At 40.2% G+C, this 19,286-nt stretch overlaps 1 protein-coding gene across 2 annotated transcripts in view; it reads right to left on the bottom strand.

Moving 5' to 3' along the window:
• Window positions 1–19,083, bottom strand: part of LOC131520821 (uncharacterized) — a 44,115-nt gene extending 25,032 nt beyond the window's left edge. Inside the window, exon 1 of one of the 2 annotated variants that reach the window (XM_058745313.1) lies at window positions 18,841–19,083. In XM_058745313.1, coding sequence (XP_058601296.1) covers window positions 18,841–18,958 — 118 coding nt within the window. In that variant the 5' untranslated portion in view covers window positions 18,959–19,083. The remainder of the gene's footprint in view (window positions 1–18,840) is intronic. The other variant, XM_058745312.1, reaches the window with a different exon arrangement.
• Window positions 19,084–19,286: the final 203 nt, after the last annotated feature.

Here is a 19,286-nt window from a genome sequence, read left to right as displayed (position 1 = left end):
CTAGGTGCCGATTCAGCACGGGGCGGAGCAACTCTGGAGGACGCAGGAGGGCGCCCACGGCGACGAGCAGACGGAGGCCTGGCCCCGGGGGCAGCGGTTGACGGTGCGTCACGCCGGGGCAGGATGTGCTGGATCGCCTCTGTCTGCTTCTGCACTGCCGAGAATTGCTGGGCAAAGCCCTCGACTGGCCCAGGACAGCTTGGGAGATGGGGGCGTCGAGAAAGCGTACTTTATCGACATCCTTCATCTTTTCCAGGTTGAGCCAGAGATGGCGTTCTTGGACCACCATGGCGGACATCGCCTTCCCGAGGGACCGCGCTGTGACTTTCGTCGCCCGTAGAGCGAAGTCAGTCGCCGTGCGCAGCTCCTGCATCAACCTCGGGTCGGTACTACCCTCGTGCATTTGTTTAAGTGCCTTGGCTTGGTGTACCTGCAGGATAGCCATGGCATGCAGGGAAGAGGCTGCCTGGCCCGCCGCACTATAAGCTTTGGCCACAAGCGCGGCCATCAGCTTACAGGCTTTGGACGGGAGACGGACGATTCCTCCAAGTGGCGGCGTTTCGTGGGCACAAGTGCACGGCGACCGCTCTCCCCACCTAGGGAATGCCCGTGTACCCCCTGGCAGCCCTGCCATCGAGGGTAGTAAGGACGGAGGAGACGGACGAGCGGCTTCTGGCCGTAAAAGGGGCCATCCGCAACTTCGTCAGCTCCTCATGCACTTCCGGGAAAAAGGGAACTGGAGTAGGACGCGGTTGTGAGCTGCGTCTCGCTCCGAGAAACCAATCATCCAACCGAGAGGGTTCGGGACTGGGCGGTCTGTTGAACTCCAGCCCGATGCTCTCGGCTGCCCGGGCATGCATGGCCATCAACTCTGGGTCTGGTGCGGTGGCAGCGACCACACCCGAGGGGGGCAGCCCCGCCGCACCGTCATCCTCAGAGGACGTAAGCCCATCCCCCGATGCTACGATCGACATCGTATCTTCGGGCAGCGCACCGAATGAAATGCTGGGCGCCCCATGTGACGAACCAGCGAAATCACCCGGGAACTGGACGGGACATTCGCTGCGTGAGGAGTAAGAGGTCCGTGGGGACGTACCCGGCGGAGAAGCTCTTACTGTGACCCTCAGATCTCCCAGAGCGCCAGCCGGCGATCGTCTACTCGAGCTAGAGAGATCGGGACGGGTGGCGGCAGAGGGTGCCAATCTTTTCAGAAAAGAAAGGCAAGATCGCAGCGACGTCATGCTCATGCACCCACAACAGGTGCATGAGTCATCCACGAACGCATCTTCAGCGTGCTGGAGGCCCAGACACTGAAGACAACGATCGTGTCCGTCATCCGCAGACAGTTAACGACCGCAACCAAGAAGACACGAACGGAACGGCATCTTGAAAAAGACGCGACCGTTCGTGATTTGTTCTTTTAGAATTTGCTCTTTCAGTTGAAGTGCCCAGGAGAATCGCTGCTGAGAGGGACTCCGCTGACTGCACCGTGACGCCAACCAGGAACAAAATAAAAGATGAAAGGCTTTTGTGGAGATCAGCACTCTTCTTATCCATTCTCATCATCCTCCCTGGAAGTGACGTCATCGGCCCGAGACGCAGATCACAGCTGATCCAGGCACCGTCATTGAGCAGAGGCATGCGGGTGGATCGTTTCCTTTTATTCACTAGCTTTAAAACATGCATGCTTTCGTTTTATTAACAAATGTATATGTGTATTAGCAGCGTTTGCTCAAGTTAAAGAAGTTGTTAATATGAACATCTGCTGTTTATTTCTCTCAATGTGTGCACACTTTTATAGCATTAAAATGTATATTGTTTCATTTGGTTAACTAAATGTGCATTAATAGTGCTTGTTTAAAATCTCTTAACCTGTGCACAGCTATACTATACATCATTAAATACATCATTATACATCATTAAAAAGGTCTAAGACTCAAGCTTCATATCCATCTCGACTTCGTTTTTCATTTACATAACTCCTGGCATAAATTAAGAAATGACTGGGGAAAAAAATGAAGCTTGAGTCTTTTTGGTTTAAATTTCTCGTGGCCACGAGATATTAATGGGTAAACAAACCAGCGTGACCATAGCAACCTGGGATTATCAGAGATGTATTTATTAATATTTTATTTTTAATTAAGAAATTATACAAAAAAAAAAAATACATTATTAAATTATTATATTAACACCACCACGGGGTAATTTTACCCATGGCTGTTTTTCAAATAGGCTACATAATATATTTTCAATTAAAAATATCCAAGTCTTACAGTCATTGACTTTTACTAAAATTGTGTTATTTACAATCCCGTTTATTGTTAAAAAAATTGTTTAGATAAAACCAGAACAAAAATGGGGCATTTATATCTATAAGCACCATCAGGACAAATTTACGCCTAATTCCTGTCATCACGTTCAAATGAAGATGTTTTAGATGTTTATTCCTCTACTCATAAATGTTCAAACTTTGGATTAAATATTAATTTGTGTTTGCAATTTTTTATCGTTTATGGTTCGCTACTGTGTTGCTTATTTATTCCTGAAAAAAAAAATCTGAATCATGATGTAATTAATAAAACAATTTTTATGATTACCCCAAGTTTATTGGTGTTGTTCTCTAATTCAAATGATAAATTATATAACTAAACAAATTAATTAATTAGGTGAAACTGTGCACTTGAATTTGTCATTTTACATCCTTTGCAATGTGGTGAATTAGTATTGCTTATAATAGTCTATTTAGGGTGTTTTAGTCATTTAAATAACATGGGTTATCTTGAAACATTTTATTAGCTATAATATTACAACACCCAAATATGTATTTATTTCCTTGTAATTCTCGTTGTCATTGCAGGCTGGTTTATATTCATCATTAAGAAAAGTGATTAGTGTAACCTGCTTAAAAATAGCTGTGAACTTAAAACAACAGGACAAAAACATAGCTGATGACTAAAAATAATCATTTTATGACTCTAGACATTGTGAAGACAGTGGCATAATACAGTGACATACTACGTTTTTAGCCATATCAAAACAGTAGTCATGGCATGGGTGAATTTGACCCGCTGGCGCTTTTAGGTATACAGCGACCTCTGGTGGTTGAAGTGTTAACCATAGGCTACGTACTGGACTGTATCGCGATGTAGACAACATTCGAATTAAGTTTATTATGAATAAATGTTACATAAAGTATAATAAAATAGGGCGACAAGAAAAAAATTTTATCCATCCCACAAGTCTTGTAAGTCCATGTATTTTATTAGTATTGGTAATATTTTTATATTCGTTGTTATGTATTTGATTTATTTTCCCTTCATTTCGATCTCTTAACGTTCAGGGCTGTATAATAATAATAATAATAATAATAATAATAATAATAATAATAATAATAGCCTAATATACACATATATTACATAAAAAGACACGATCAACGAACTGTGGGATGGATAAATATATTTGATCAGTCTCTGATAATCCCAGGTTGCTATGGTCACGCGGGTTTGTTTATGCATGATTAAACTCATGGCCACAACATACATTATTATTACGTTCCCACGACTTAATATCTCGTGGCCACGACAAAACTAAACCAAAAAGACTTTTTAATCTTTTTTTAAACTTCCAGTGCCAGTCATTTCTTAATTTATGCCAGGAGTTATGTAAATGAAAAACGAAGTCGAGATGGATATGAAGCTTGAGTCTTAGACCTTTTTAATGATGTATAGTTTGTGAAGTTAATTGCATTCTTTTACATTAAAACTAGCAGTAACTCTGAACTAATGTAAACAAAGAGCGTTGTGCACAGGTTAAGAGATTTTAAACAAGCACTATTAATGCACATTTAGTTAAACAAATGAAACAATATACATTTTTAATGCTATAAAAGTGTGCACACATTGAGAGAAATAAACAGCAGATGTTCATATTAACAACTTCTTTAACTTGAGCAAACGCTGCTAATACACATATACATTTGTTAATAAAATGAAAACATGCATGTTTTAAAGCTAGTGAATAAAAGGAAACGATCCACCCGCATGCCTCTGCAGTAGTAAGTAGCCGCCAGCAAATGACAAAATGATTAATTGCTTTGACCTTTCGTGACCTCATAATATTATTATTAATAATAATAATAATATCCATATGTGCCCCATTGATCTCATAACAAGTTTCGGATGCGGAAATCGGTCAAGCGTGAAACTCCGGCGTCATCCGGGAAGAGCTATGTTATCCGGTGGTGGAAAAAAACATAAATGAGCTGTCAAGTATTGTTTTGAAGATATTATGCCCCGTTTTGAATCTTTCTCATGGAAACATCTGTGTGGCGAGCAAGCGCCCCTCCCATGTGGGGCACCCGTGTCAGGATCCGAGGCTCTCTCTCCCCCTCTCTCACCATCCCCCTCACTCTCTCTCTCTCTCTCTCTCTCTATGGGAGATGTGTGAAAAAGATAATGGTTTTAAGGACAAAAATCAGAATAAATAAACCATTTTTAACAGAACAGTTTTAAGACACGCATATATTCTGTTGGTTGTATAAAAAGAATTTAAATAAAATAGGCTATCGATGACGGATAAAAAAATAATAATAATAAAAAAATGTTTGCCTTAACGAATAAAATGGTTAAAAAATATAAATGGTCTTACATTCTTCAGGGGAAGCAGAGAATATGCGTCTTCACGGTATCCCAGTCGGTCTCAAACGAACTGATTACAAAATTGTGTTTAGTTTAAACTTTAGCTCTCTTTCTCTCTCTCTCGCTATGGGAGTGAGTTTTCTCTCATGTGTGTGTGTGTGTGTGTGTGTGTGCGTGTGCGTGTGTGAGAGATTTGTATACTTTAATGCTTCCCTAATACGTCTGAAGTTCTTATATTTTAAATTATTTTACATCAGTCATTATAGTTTTTTAAAGTTTCTTATTTTATTCATCCTCTTCAAAATTGTGCCCCGCCGCTCACTGTGTAATGAAACATGCAAAGTCGCCGGTGCGGAATTCTGAATTCCCTTTCAGAAATTCGATCCGGAGACCCATCGGATGTTTAGACAGATGCAACCGTGGACAGCGTAATTTACGCGTTTGTTTTAAGAAGCTTGTTTAAAAAACAGTTCTAGGCGTCTGTTTCAGTTCGAACCGAGAAAAATAAATATTTAAAATTAGCCATGGTCACGAACAATTTAGAGGTAAGCTTACACAGGAAACAAACAGTCACAATTTATCAATTTAATGGTGCTTTACACGCTGCTATCCTCTTTAACCTTATAGAATTTCAGAAGCCGATTATGTAAGGTGTTTTCACATATGGAAGCGTATTTTTACGGTCTAAACAGCATGCGCTTCTCACGATCTCTATTATTTTACAGATACATGGTGGAAGAGATATTTTGAGGAGTTTTTGTTGTTATTTAAAATACTAATAAAATATTTAAACTATGAACGTTAAATTATTTAATTTCTACATAATATTATTTAATTTATTTAAATTTTAACTATGTGCCCTACGCCTTAACACTGATAACTATATTACGTTTCGCGTATTTAAATTAATATCACAGCTTTTTTATTAGGGCCCTTGATAGTTCTACGTATTTTGTAAACGTGTTCGTTTTTAAAAATAATTTTACTTGAATATTTAACTGCTGCAATTTGCGAATGACGAAATACGTCTGATGTGGACATGGGGGTTTATCATGGAGTACGAGCGACCCCATGTGGTCACACTTTTAAAATAAAGTCTCTGGCGCAAATATCATTCTTAAACCAGTTTTTATTTATTTTCAGATATTAAAACACGGTAGTAACATATTATAACGAGATATATCTTTTTGTTTCGTGTTAAAATTATCATCTATGACATTTGTGGTTTAAATATTTCAAAAGTTATACAAATAACGTGTATTTTAATCAATTTAACAGATGCTCTCTCTAGAGATCAATAAAAATGATAGTAGGGGCCTTTAAATAGCATAAAACGTTTTTAGGTGCTGCAGTTACACAAGACTGACCTAACTTTTGGAGCTCTTCAGATTTTGAGGCTTAGGTTTGTGACTTTTTTCTGGAAAAATGAGCAACCATGGTAAGAAGTTCTATTTATTTTCCTTGAAATTCGATGTCACTCTGTTTGAATTATATAGCTAATGCTTTATTGATTTATACTATTTTAATAGTTTTCCTATTATAGGAGAATCAAATGGGGAACAAAGTGTTTTTAGTCAGATCGATCTATGTAAGTCTCTTAAGTCTTTTATGGTATTTTGATATAGCTGAACAATTTTAAATATTTAATTGAAGATGATTTCTGGTTTATTTTTAGTGACAGCACAGCTGATGAGTGAGCATGAGGCACAAAACGGTAAAATATTCATCTTTATGAATTTTTACTTTGACGGCATTGTTAAAGCACCAGCGACCTGTCGATGATCTGTTTAACCTAGAGTCTGATGGTCTTTTGATAACTATATAACTATATGATATTATTTATTTTTCTTCTTATAGAGATAATCGATCTGACTGATGAATGCAGTGCTTGTTTCGAAAAGGCAGGCCCAAGTTTTTCTGACAACGCACGGAGTCCTTTGAAGAAGAAGAAGAAAAGGAACGTCGCCTGTATCATTCCAAATCTGAGAGACCATTGTATTTTTATTATTATTATAAATCATGTGGGGCTCATGTGAACTGCTAGCTCGTTTTGATGTGCACATCTTAAAGATGCCTATGGTGATAATTAAGGTAATTATAAATACGCTTTTAAATACTCTTGATATTGATGTATTATTTACATAGACATAAGTTATTTATTTAAATAGAAGTTTTGTCTACATCTAGTGCTTTTTCATTTTTTATTTATTTTTTCTTTAAATGGAAGCTGTGCCACAGTCTTGTCATTGTAATTGTGGGTGTGTGTTTATATTTTTACCTAGTAATAATCTGATTAATAATTCTCGCTTTATTATTGTTAATATTTCAATATTTTTATGATTTGTTCCGTACAGATAGAACTACGGAACCTGCGAATGAATTAGCGCCAGGTGAGAATCTCAGATACTATTTAATAAAAGAAAAATAAGTTTACGGAATAACTAAAAATATTTAAAGTGTCAGCAATGTTTTTAATTTTATTATCTATTCTTGCAGATACAGGGTCAGAAGCAGACATATCTGGCAACGACGGAGACGTCGAAAATGAAATAATTCCAGGTGAGAATCTCAAACGCTATTTAATAAAAGAAAAATACATTTACGGAATAAGTAAAAATATTTAAAGCGTCAGCAATGTTTTTAATTTTATTATCTATTCTTGCAGATACAGGGTCAGAAGCAGACATATCTGACATCGACGGAGAAAATGAAATAATTCAAGGTGAGAATCTAGTATATTATTTGATATATATATATAGATATATATATATATATATATATATATATATATATATATATATATATATATATAAGCCATAAACATATTTCCTCAATTTGCAGACAGACATACCCGCAGGTCAGACGACGTAGCTAACTGGACCAAGACCCAGCTGCAGGAGTGGGAGAGGTCTTCTTGGAGTGGCGACGGAGAAAATAGAACGAGAGAAAGAGGTCGTCAAACACCGTTCGCGTTCCAACATGGTGAGGAAGAAGAACAACAGACTGGCGATCAGAGTGCGAATAGGTATCTGATACGTACCGTTATCGATAGACTCGATTCGCAACGTGAAGAAATTTACAATAAGCTCAACGAGCAGCATGCTGCAATTTATAATAAAATTAATGAACAGCATGCTGCGATATGTACAACGCTGTCCGCTTACTTTAATGAAATTCATATTCGATTGAACAGACGGAGGTATCGGAGGCACGACTCCATGGTCTGCAAGCGCATGTACTTGAGAATTTTGCAAGTGTTCACAATGCTCTGCAATTACAGTTGAGAGAGAGAACGCTGATTGTTAATTTGCTTTGCTCTATCAATAGCAGTCTTCAACATCGATAGAGTACGCTCTGTACCCATTTTCAATATTTGTTTGTTGCTGGTGGCATTTTGTATTTTTTCATAGAATTCGATATATTTTGTACCTCTTATTATTTTCTGTAATCATTTTCTGTAATCGGTCTATATTTCTGTTTTATCATTGACTTATCAGTGTCTTTCAACACTGTAACCATTTTCAATATTTGTTTGTTGCTTGTGCCATTTTGTATTTTTCATAGAATTCGATATATTTTGTACCTCTTATTATTTTCGATATCATTTTCTGTAATCATTTTCTGTAATCGATCTATATTTCTGTTTTATCGATGGCTTATTGGCGTCTTTCAACACTCTGTAACCATTTTCAATATTTGTTTGTTGCTGGTGCCATTTTGTATTTTTTCATAGAATTCGATATATTTTGTACCTCTTATTGTGTTCGATATCATTTTCTAACTTTGAACATCCTGTAACCATTTTTGTTTGTAGTCGGTGCCATCTTTGTTTGTAGTCAAATTGTAAAGGCGGACATTTTTATTTGTAGTTCTTTCACGCGATGCCGCCATTTTGTTTGTAGTCAAATTGTAAAGGAGGCCATTTTGATTTGTAGTTCTTTCACGCGATGTCGCCATCTTTGTTTGTAGTCCAATTGTAAAGGCGGACATTTTGATTTGTAGTTCTTTCACGCGATGTCGCCATTTTGTTTGTAGTCAAATTGTAAAGGTGGCCATTTTGATTTGTAGTTCTTTCACGCGATGTCGCCATTTTGTTTGTAGTCAAATTTGTAAAGGCGGCCATTTTGATTTGTAGTTCTTTCACGCGATGTCGTCATTTTGTTTGTAGTCAAATTGTAAAGGAGGCCATTTTGATTTGTAGTTCTTTTTGTATAAGACGTAGTTATATGAGGCTTATATAAGGTTGCTATCTTTGTCAATATTACACTGTTGTCTGCATAGGAATATATATATATATATATATATATATATATATATATAATTATAAATAAAAGAATATATATATATATATATATATATATATATATATATATATATCACAATGGATGCTGAAAATGTACATGTCAATCTCTTTCAGACCTGTTACAGAATGCTATCGAAATGCACTCAGAGACACCCCCTAACTTGTGCGACATATTACAACGACTGTTAGATAGCTATCCAAATTCTACAGAATTAGCTGTTAATCATGATCAGGTCCAAAATAGTTACGATTTGCAACGATTAGAAATGGAAATAGAACAAAGTCTAAACGTTGATTTGTGCATTCTTTTGCAGAACTCTATAATTAGACGCGACCGACAGTTACGGGAAAACAGCATACAGAGCGGAGGTGCGTTAGCCTCTTCTGACGGTACTGTTGATCCGGACGGTAGCACTATGTGTCCATCAGCACCCCCCACAGGTAATAACGAGACGGAGCGCCCGTCAACTTCCCGCGCCGCACAGCCATCGACTGACGCTACGTCTGATAACCGTGAACCACTTTCTTTAGACGCGACAGAACCGAGTCGATTGGACATTGACGCTCTGATACGACACGGAGGGGTTGTAAATGGATATCGCGTTATACCTAGACCCCGATTTACCAGTGTGGAATTGCGAAGGACTATGAATATGCGCGAAATAAGGTCTAAATATTGCAAACTATGTAACAGACGTTACGAAATTAAAGGCCCCATCGATCAACACAAATGCTCGCCCCACCGATGCAGCGATTGCGGGGAAGACCTGCATAACACAGGGTACATTTCTGTTACATTCAGCCCCAACCGCCCAAGGAACCCAGCAAAAATTATATTTTTTATGATTTTGAAACTCGTTATGAAAACGGTCGACACGTCGCTAATTTTGTTTGTGCGATCACTTTTGACGGCGAACGATTTGTCGCCGAAGGCACCAAATGCGTGGAACAGTTGATCGACCGGTTCAGACACCCCCGATACAAAGGCTACTGTTTCATCGCCCATTACGCTTCCAGATTCGATTCTTTTCTAATTCTCGAGTATTTTTGCAAAGCAGGTATTACTCTCGACATCATCATGCAAGGGTGTAAATTAATTTTCATGTACGACGAAGCTTTTGCTCAGCGATACATAGATAGTTACAGCTTCATCCCGATGGCTCTGTCTAAGACGCCCGCGGCTTTAAACCTGACCACGACGGAAAAAGGTTACTTTCCCCATATTTTCAATAGACCGGAAAATGAGAATTATGTGGGTCCTTACCCCGACAAAAAATTTTACGGGTATGAAAACATGTCGGATAAAGACCAGGCAAAATTCGATGCGTGGTACAGCACGGTCTCTGGTAAATTCTTCCGTTTCAGGAAGGAACTGTACGCGTACGGCGTAAACGATGTCGTCTTATTACGCAAAGCGTGCATGAAATACCGAGAAGCGTTCATAGACTGTACCGAACTCGATCCGTTTAACTTTACCACTCTCGCGAGCTGTTGTATGGGGGTCTTCAAAACGCATTATCTCGACAGAGACACTCTGGCTCTGACGCATAATAACATGTACGTCCAGCAGCACAAGACTTACTCTAATGCGTCGATCGAATGGCTCGAGTATGTGAAAAAGACACGAAACATAGACCTTCATCACGCTCTAAATCACGGGGAAGTGCAGATCGATCGTTACTTTTTAGACGGCTACTACGAGCAGGACGGGGTAAGGTACGGGTTGGAATACAATGGGTGTGTACACCATGGCCACGAATTCCGCTTAGATCCCCATAAAACCCACCCCTTGTCAGGCGTACCTTTCGGCGTTCTCAGAAGAATGTTTGACGATAAGGTTGAAATTCTGCAAAACGCCTACGGCTTGAAAATAGAGACCCCACGGTGATGGAGTTTATGAGTACTTATTCTGCTCCAGAGAGACTGAAGCCTAGAGAAGCACTTTTTGGAGGGAGAACTAACGCTTACAAACTCTATCACAAGACGCGTGAAGGGGAGAAAATAAGCTATGTCGATTTTACCAGCTTATACCCCTACTGTCAAGCGAGGAAAAGCTATCCGATCGGTCACCCTCAAATCATTTATAACGACTTTGAAACGATTGAAAATTATTACGGACTTATCAAGGCCGTCGTGTACCCCCCTCGCAAAATGCTTCACCCTATACTCCCTTACAGATGTGGAGGAAAACTGATGTTTCCCTTATGTCGCACCTGCGCGCACTCCGAAAACCAGCCGACAAACTGCAGTCACACGGACGAGGAGAGGGCTCTCTCAGGGTGTTGGGTCAGTATCGAGCTTTTAAAAGCTCTCGAGAAGGGGTATGTCGTAGCCAAAATCGATGAAGTTTGGCATTTTCCGCAGCGAACGGATAAGCTGTTTTGCGATTACGTAAAAAAGTTTTTGTGTTTGAAACAGCAAGCGTCCGGCTATCCGTCAAACGTGGTCACGGATGTCGACAAAGCGAATTACATATACGGGAATATTATGAAAAAGAGGGAATTCGTCTCGACCCTGAAAAAATCTGCCACAACCCGCTCAGAGGTCTATAAACAAGCTATTGCTTAATAGTTTATGGGGAGGTTCTCTATGAGAGGACTTAGCACAAACCACCCTCGTGAAAGACCCTGAAGATTTCACCAGGATCGTTTTTGGTAAAACCGATACCGGGAGGTTTAGACATTCTCTTACGAGCCATTACCATAAGCCCCGAACCGTCTTGAGCTTTAGAGTTATCGTTATAGGATCTTGACAGAACGTTTGAGACAACGTCGGTCGCTATATTTTTAGCGGCCGATTTCAGGTGCGGTTTAGCGATGCTGAATCCCCTTTTTAGCAACGGTATGGCCAACCTAAACAGACCTCTGAAAAGACCTCCTAGACCGGCCCCGTACATAACGGCACCACCCGCATATCCCGGTAGTCCGCCACCGGCCTGATTTTGATAATAATCGACATAATCATCGGCATTCATCCCACGTGGGTTGTAATAAGCCATTTTTAAAGCGCAGATTGTTTCACAGGCCTAAAGTGTAGTTTTACAATAACTTTCCCGTAAGAAAATGGTATTTCGCGGTTTTGGTCGTCCTTTAATTCTATGACGATATCCGTGATGAGCGACTTGTTGACCGTTGCGTAATGAGGTTTGTCGTATCTAATATGAATCACCGACCGATTGGTATTCGATAATGTCGGTATAAATGTACATCGTATAGAAACCCGCGTTGATATCGGCCTGGTGAGGTGCGTCCGTAATAACGCTCTTTGTAAAATCATCTTTTTCGTGATAGGCAGCACGTCCTAAAGCCTCGCCGGGTTTCATCCCTAAAATAGCGGCTAGTTTCCCGTGGAAGCTTACCGAAATGTTGGGCTTTGCTACCAGTTGGACTTTGTTTTTTAATTTATCGTAGCCTAATACAGCCCCGGGGGCGATAATCGCATTTATTGCACCGATCACTGCACGAACATTCTCATAGTATCCCCCGGTTATTTGGATATTCCTTGATACGGACATCCCCGATAGCCGTTTAAACACCTCTTCGCCCGGTTTATTAGTGTGTTTCTGGGATGGGGCGGGGTAGACATGCAAACTGAAAACCCGGTCATCGTCGTTAAAGCTGTACCAGCTTCTAGGATATTCAATCTCAGCGAGACCTACTTGCCACTCTCCTTTCAGGTTTATAGTCTTTGCTATCCTGGTCGTATAACTAGATATGCGATTTTCAGGATAAACTGATAAAGAGGCGTTGCACGGCAACGTGACGTAGAAACCGCGGTCATCCATGGTAATCCTTTACTGAATGATCTCTTTTGGTAAAGGCGTGGGCGTTTTAAGGTTTTACAAGTCCAACACCGCTTTTTGTCTATATAGCTATTAAATTTGAAGGCCATCCTAACCATTTCACTAAAACTAGCGTAGATCGCCCCTGTTTTTCTCCCTAAAATCTTTTCCACCTTAAACGCCTTGTTTTCGCTCACGATTATTTTTTGTAACTCTTCTTCGTAAAACACACCGTCGATGACATCACCGTCATAATCAGACAACCTGTATACGGGAGGATTACGCGGAATGCACACGGATACGGTGAAAAATTCTTCTGTGTAGTTCTGTTCATAACCCTTGGCGAACGGTCCTCGCACTTTAGAAATCCTGATGACATCCCCTACTCTATATTTAAATACGGGTTGATCGTTCTTCTTCATACCTCCGTACAGGTTTTGAAACACTACGCCTTCATTTTCTTTGTCGGCGTCCACAGGTCTCATCTTAATACTCCGATGGTAGCTGGAGTTGTACCCCTGCATAATATCTTGCAACACCTCTGTTTTTTCAGAATTTAGCAGTAAAAATTACTCGTCATCCAGTTTTTTATATCGACTATGCATTCCGTTAGTTTCTCAATTTGGTGTGTTTCACCGGGCCAAGAAATATAGAGCTGAGTATCATCAGCATAACAGTGAAAGCTAACACCATGTCTCCTGATAATATCTCCCAAGGGTAACATATAGGCGTGAAAAGTAACGGCCCTAGTACTGAGCCTTGAGGTACTCCATACTGCACTTGTGATCGATATGATACCTCTTCATTCACTGCTACGAACTGATGGCGGTCAGATAAGTACGATTTGAACCATGCTAAGGCACTTCCACTAATGCCAACAAAGTTTTGTAGTCTATTCAAAAGAATGTCGTGGTCGATAGTGTCGAACGCAGCGCTAAGATCCAGTAGAACTAATAAAGAGATACAACCACAATCAGATGATAGAAGCAGGTCATTTGTAACTCTAATGAGAGCAGTCTCAGTACTATGATACGATCTAAATCCTGACTGGAATTCCTCACAGATATCATTTTTCTCTAGGAAGGAATATAATTGTGAGGATACTACCTTTCTAGTATCTTTGACAGAAAAGGAGATTTGAGATCGGTCTGTAATTAACTAGATCTTTGGGGTCAAGTTGTGGTTTTTAATGAGAGGCTTAATAACAGCCAATTTGAAGGTTTTGGGGACATATCCTAATGACAATGATGAATTAATAATAGCCAAAAGAGGATCTATGACTTCTGGAAGTAGCTCTTTTAGTAGTTTAGATGGAATCGGGTCTAACATACATGATGTTGGTTTAGATGATTTAACAAGTTTATACAATTCTTCCTCTCCTACAGTAGAGAATGAGTGGAATTGTTCCTCAGGGGTCTATTGTGCGCTATCTGATGCGATACTGTAGTTGACGGCTGCAGGGATACAATTTTATCTCTGATAGTATCGATCTTGGAAGTGAAGTAATTCATAAAGTCATTACTGCTATGCTCTTGGGAAATGCCAACACCTGTTGATGCTTTCATCCCTAAAATAGCGGCTAGTTTCCCGTGGAAGCTTACCGAAATGTTGGGCTTTGCTACCAGTTGGACTTTGTTTTTAATTTATCGTAGCCTAATACAGCCCGGGCGATAATCGCATTTATTGCACCGATCACTGCACGAACATTCTCATAGTATCCCCCGGTTATTTGGATATTCCTTGATACGGACATCCCCGATAGCCGTTTAAACACCTCTTCGCCCGGTTTATTAGTGTGTTTCTGGGATGGGGCGGGGTAGACATGCAAACTGAAAACCCGGTCATCGTCGTTAAAGCTGTACCAGCTTCTAGGATATTCAATCTCAGCGAGACCTACTTGCCACTCTCCTTTCAGGTTTATAGTCTTTGCTATCCTGGTCGTATAACTAGATATGCGATTTTCAGGATAAACTGATAAAGAGGCGTTGCACGGCAACGTGACGTAGAAACCGCGGTCATCCATGGTAATCCTTTACTCGAATGATCTCTTTTGGTAAAGGCGTGGGCGTTTTAAGGTTTTACAAGTCCAACACCGCTTTTTTGTCTATATAGCTATTAAATTTCGAAGGCCATCCTAACCATTTCACTAAAACTAGCGTAGATCGCCCCTGTTTTTTCTCCCCTAAAATCTTTTCCACCTTAAACGCCTTGTTTTCGCTCACGATTATTTTTTGTAACTCTTCTTCGTAAAACACACCGTCGATGACATCACCGTCATAATCAGACAACCTGTATACGGGAGGATTACGCGGAATGCACACGGATACGGTGAAAAATTCTTCTGTGTAGTTCTGTTCATAACCCTTGGCGAACGGTCCTCGCACTTTAGAAATCCTGATGACATCCCCTACTCTATATTTAAATACGGGTTGATCGTTCTTCTTCATACCTCCGTACAGGTTTTGAAACACTACGCCTTCATTTTCTTTGTCGACGTCCACAGGTCTCATCTTAATACTCCGATGGTAGCTGGAGTTGTACCCCTGCATAATATCTTGCAACACATCTGTGTATTTCCGTGAATTTGTAGCGGTTAAAAATCTCCACATTCGGCTTTTTAACGATCTATTAAATCGCTCCACGACGCTGGCCTTCAAATCGGTAGCCGTAGCAAAATGCTGAACGTCGTGCTTTTTCATCAAATCTTGAAAATGTTTGTTAAAAAATTCGGTTCCCTTATCCGTCTGCAATTTCTTTGGAACGCGTCCCTCTTCGAGTATAGACTCGAACGCTTTAGTAACCTCGACGCCGCTCTTATTCTTTAACGTTCGAGCCCACGCGTACTTGCTAAATACGTCGATGCATGTCAGCAGATATTTATTATTATCATTTTCCTTGGAATAGGCCGACATGTCGACGACATCCGCTTGAAACTGCGTATCCATCCCGTACACCACGACTCTATTACGTTTGTAGTTAATGGGAGCCGTTCTGTGTAGCGTGTACGCATCCTCCCCAGCCAGCCAGTCCGAGACCTGTTTATCGCTCAAACGTACGCCGATATCCTTTAAGACCGCATCTTTTAACCGTTTTTTACCTCCTAAAGAACCGGGGTTGGCAGGCGTGTAATAAACTTTTTTCATGAGCTCGGACATGTTGTTATGTTTCAACCGTCCTCAAAAGAATAACACGCACAAGCGTTACGTTTCAGTCTTTTATTAAAAAATGGTTACATAGTGATGAAAATTAAAATTGGTTACATGAATAGAATTCAAAATGAGTACTTAGTAATGAGAATAGAAGTAAAAATGAGTACATGAATAGAAATCAAAATGAATACATAGTAATGAGAATAGAAATAAAATGGGTTACATACTATCTAACCAGTAAAGACAATTTACACAGGTCAGATAGCTACGATCTAGTATGTAGTTTACCAGAATTTCAACCATTTCGTACACCTTGTTTTTCTCATTTTTTGAAACAAGCTTCACACATACATCGGTTACATACGTGCACATACAAAGGACGTCGCTAACTTTTATCTCTTCACCGGCTGCAGATATCTCAACTAGAATTTTTCGGAGCATTGCAGAGGAGCGATCGGAACGGTTTACACACATGTCTATCAATTCGGACCAAGAGTCGGTCAGACCTCTTATAACACGCATTTGTTTCATGAGATTTTTTAGACGTGTCGTTTCCCCCTCGTAATCTTTCTCCGGATCACACGTGCGATCGATGGCAGCAAGCATCATTTTGATCATCTGTCCTTTATTATAGGGGGTGAACAAGACGTCTCTGAAAAAATGGATTCCGCTACACACAGCCCCCATGTCGTCACACTCCTGGGACAGTCACGCTGCTTTGCCAGAGATCCACGGCATCGTAAACGACTTTCTTGTTGGACTCGTCCAGCAGCTTTTCCCTGATTTCTTGCAGCTTTGCAACGATGAATGGTTCGTCTCTTAATTCGTGCAGGATAGCACCGGTAGTTCCTTGAATCCTCAGAATGTTGTTGGTCGTTAAACCGTAGCGGCGTAGAGTGAAGTCGATAATGGTCTGAAGATCGGGTTTGAACAGTTTGCGACAGCTCGTCAAAGCGTGAGTCGAAATAGTAGGCGTCAGGCTCAAACAGACAGGAATGTTGCAGCTGGCTCGGATGGTCCGTTGCGCACCCCTCACACTCATCCCTTAGTTTGTTGTCGATGATGTGTTGCAGCAGCAGTACGATCGTGGCTTTTATGATTCTGAAACCTTTTCCACTTGATCAAAAACTTAAGGCTGAACATTCGAATATCAATATTCGTGATATTCTTTATGCTTGTCACCCTCCGAAAGGCCACTAAGCTTTGTCTTGTCTTCGCAGGCGAATATGTACACGCAGTCCTCAGGGTTCTTTTGAGCATGGTCGCCGACCACTCGGTACCGGATATTCGGAGCTACCCCTTCCCACTCCCCAACGTACAAAGGCTCTTCTCCACAATCCTTCAGATCTTTCCAGATACGATTGAAAAATAATCTTTTTCAGGAAATACCAGGCAGGGGTCTTGATCCTGCACAAATTCGCCGGTTTCGTCAGACGTGTAGAGCGTAACCGTTCGATCCGATTTGTGGAATATGTAGCCGAATATCGTCCGCTGATCAGGAAAAATTAGTCTCGTACATTCAGAATTTTCGCGGAGAAACCTTGCCAAGCACAAGTTACCGCTGTACGGCTTTCTCGGTGCCAAAGTCAGATTTTCCATCATCTCTTCATCCCATTCCTTCTCAGGAGTTTTAGGTGAGTATGAGGCATTCATGTCTATGTGTTTTCACAACACTTTTCTGATTTCCCACAGAAATACCTCGGCCTATTTATCTAAGCGCCCCCTCAGAATGCAACCGGATACCGCTACCACGTGGTCCACAGATGGACAAACCCCCACCGGATGAGTATAATATCTTCAAAACAATACTTGACAGCTCATTTATGTTTTTTTCCACCACCGGATAACATAGCTCTTCCCGGATGACGCCGGAGTTTCACGCTTGACCGATTTCCGCATCCGAAACTTGTTATGAGATCAAAGGGGCACATATGGATATTATTATTATTATTATTAATAATATTTTTAATTTGCTGGCGGCTACTTACTACTCTCTGCTCAATGACGGTGCCTTGATCAGCTGTGATCTGCTTCTCGGGCCGATGACGTCACTTCCAGGGAGGCATGCCCAGGCCTGTTGGACACGCCCCCGTCCCCTGACTCCACCCCCATGTCAAAACAGCGCCACAAAGTGAGACGCGCAGAAACGTGAAGCGCAAAGGGAAAACGGTATCGCAAGCTCAAACTTGACTGAAACGCAAAATAAAAGCTGCATTGCAAATAAATTAGTAGATATGGCCATGGAAAATATGTATTGCAAAATCATTGCTTTTGCTCTGTTTCATTTATCTATTTTGCAATTCTTTATTTTTCTTTGCAAAACTTATTTTCTTTTGCAAAACTTTATTTTCTTTTGCATATATATGCGGCATTAAATTGACTCCATACATCTGGGTGTAAAATCTGACAAAATCTGATTCAAACCCATGTGAAATAAATAATAATTTCCTTTTACAAAAAGTCATATTTCTTTTCATAAAGTTAACTTTAACAACATAAAACCAACCAAATGAAGTTTAAATTTCAATATTTAATTGTTTGCATTTCTGAAACAATATGTTGAACACCAAAATTGTAACCTTCCTAAAAACAGACTAAACAGTTTGTTGGTCATTAGTGTCTACAGGTGAAAAGATATATCTGATAAAAGCATTTCTCTGGTTCTCATCAGAGAAGGATATGGTGCACTTGTACACTCTCCCTATCAAATAAACTATAAATAATATGTAATATGTATGTACGTTACACCACTGGCTGCAGTGGACACAGGATGGGTGAATATTTCCAGCAGATATCGATGGCTGATTGAGATGCGACATGCATTTGTTTTGTTTTTAAAGGTTTGATTTATAAATGTTGGTTTCGCTATTAAACGCGTTGTTTTCAGTGTCAGTTCACGCATTTGTCGTAGGCTTAATAGCTGATGTCTGAAATGGAATGGAACTAAAAGAATAATATAAATCCACTTACCGCACAGAAGTAACAGAGACAACAATATCATCCTCTGCGTGTTTTTGTAGAGCTGTGCATGTAATACAAATGATTGATGGAGATTATTTAACATTCTGCTGTTTCGCTGAATTTCCATTGCGTTCTTTCTTCAAGAGCCGTGCCCAGGAGTGCAAAGATAGCATACACTAAACTCTGTTTCTCAAATAAGTGATGCTGAAAAGTACACCGTATTTCAATCCTTGGAAGATATTCAGAGACGAGCAGAACAGTTGCTTGATGTAAACAAACCTGTAAAAAATTACGCCCCCACTTCCTTCCACTGTAGAAAAGTGAAACTATGTTCCAGCCGCTTTCATCTTTTGTATTTGGAGCCTGAGTTTGTGCAGTAGTCAAGTCAAAGTCAATTCAAAATTTATTTCTATAGCACATTTAAAAGCAACAGTGTTGCGCCAAAGTGCTGTACA

This window comes from Onychostoma macrolepis, chromosome 15 (genome assembly GCF_012432095.1).
Source record: "Onychostoma macrolepis isolate SWU-2019 chromosome 15, ASM1243209v1, whole genome shotgun sequence".
Classification (NCBI taxonomy): domain Eukaryota; kingdom Metazoa; phylum Chordata; class Actinopteri; order Cypriniformes; family Cyprinidae; genus Onychostoma; species Onychostoma macrolepis.
Note: the sequence above shows the minus strand (reverse complement) of the source record. Positions and strands in the feature narration are given on the sequence as shown.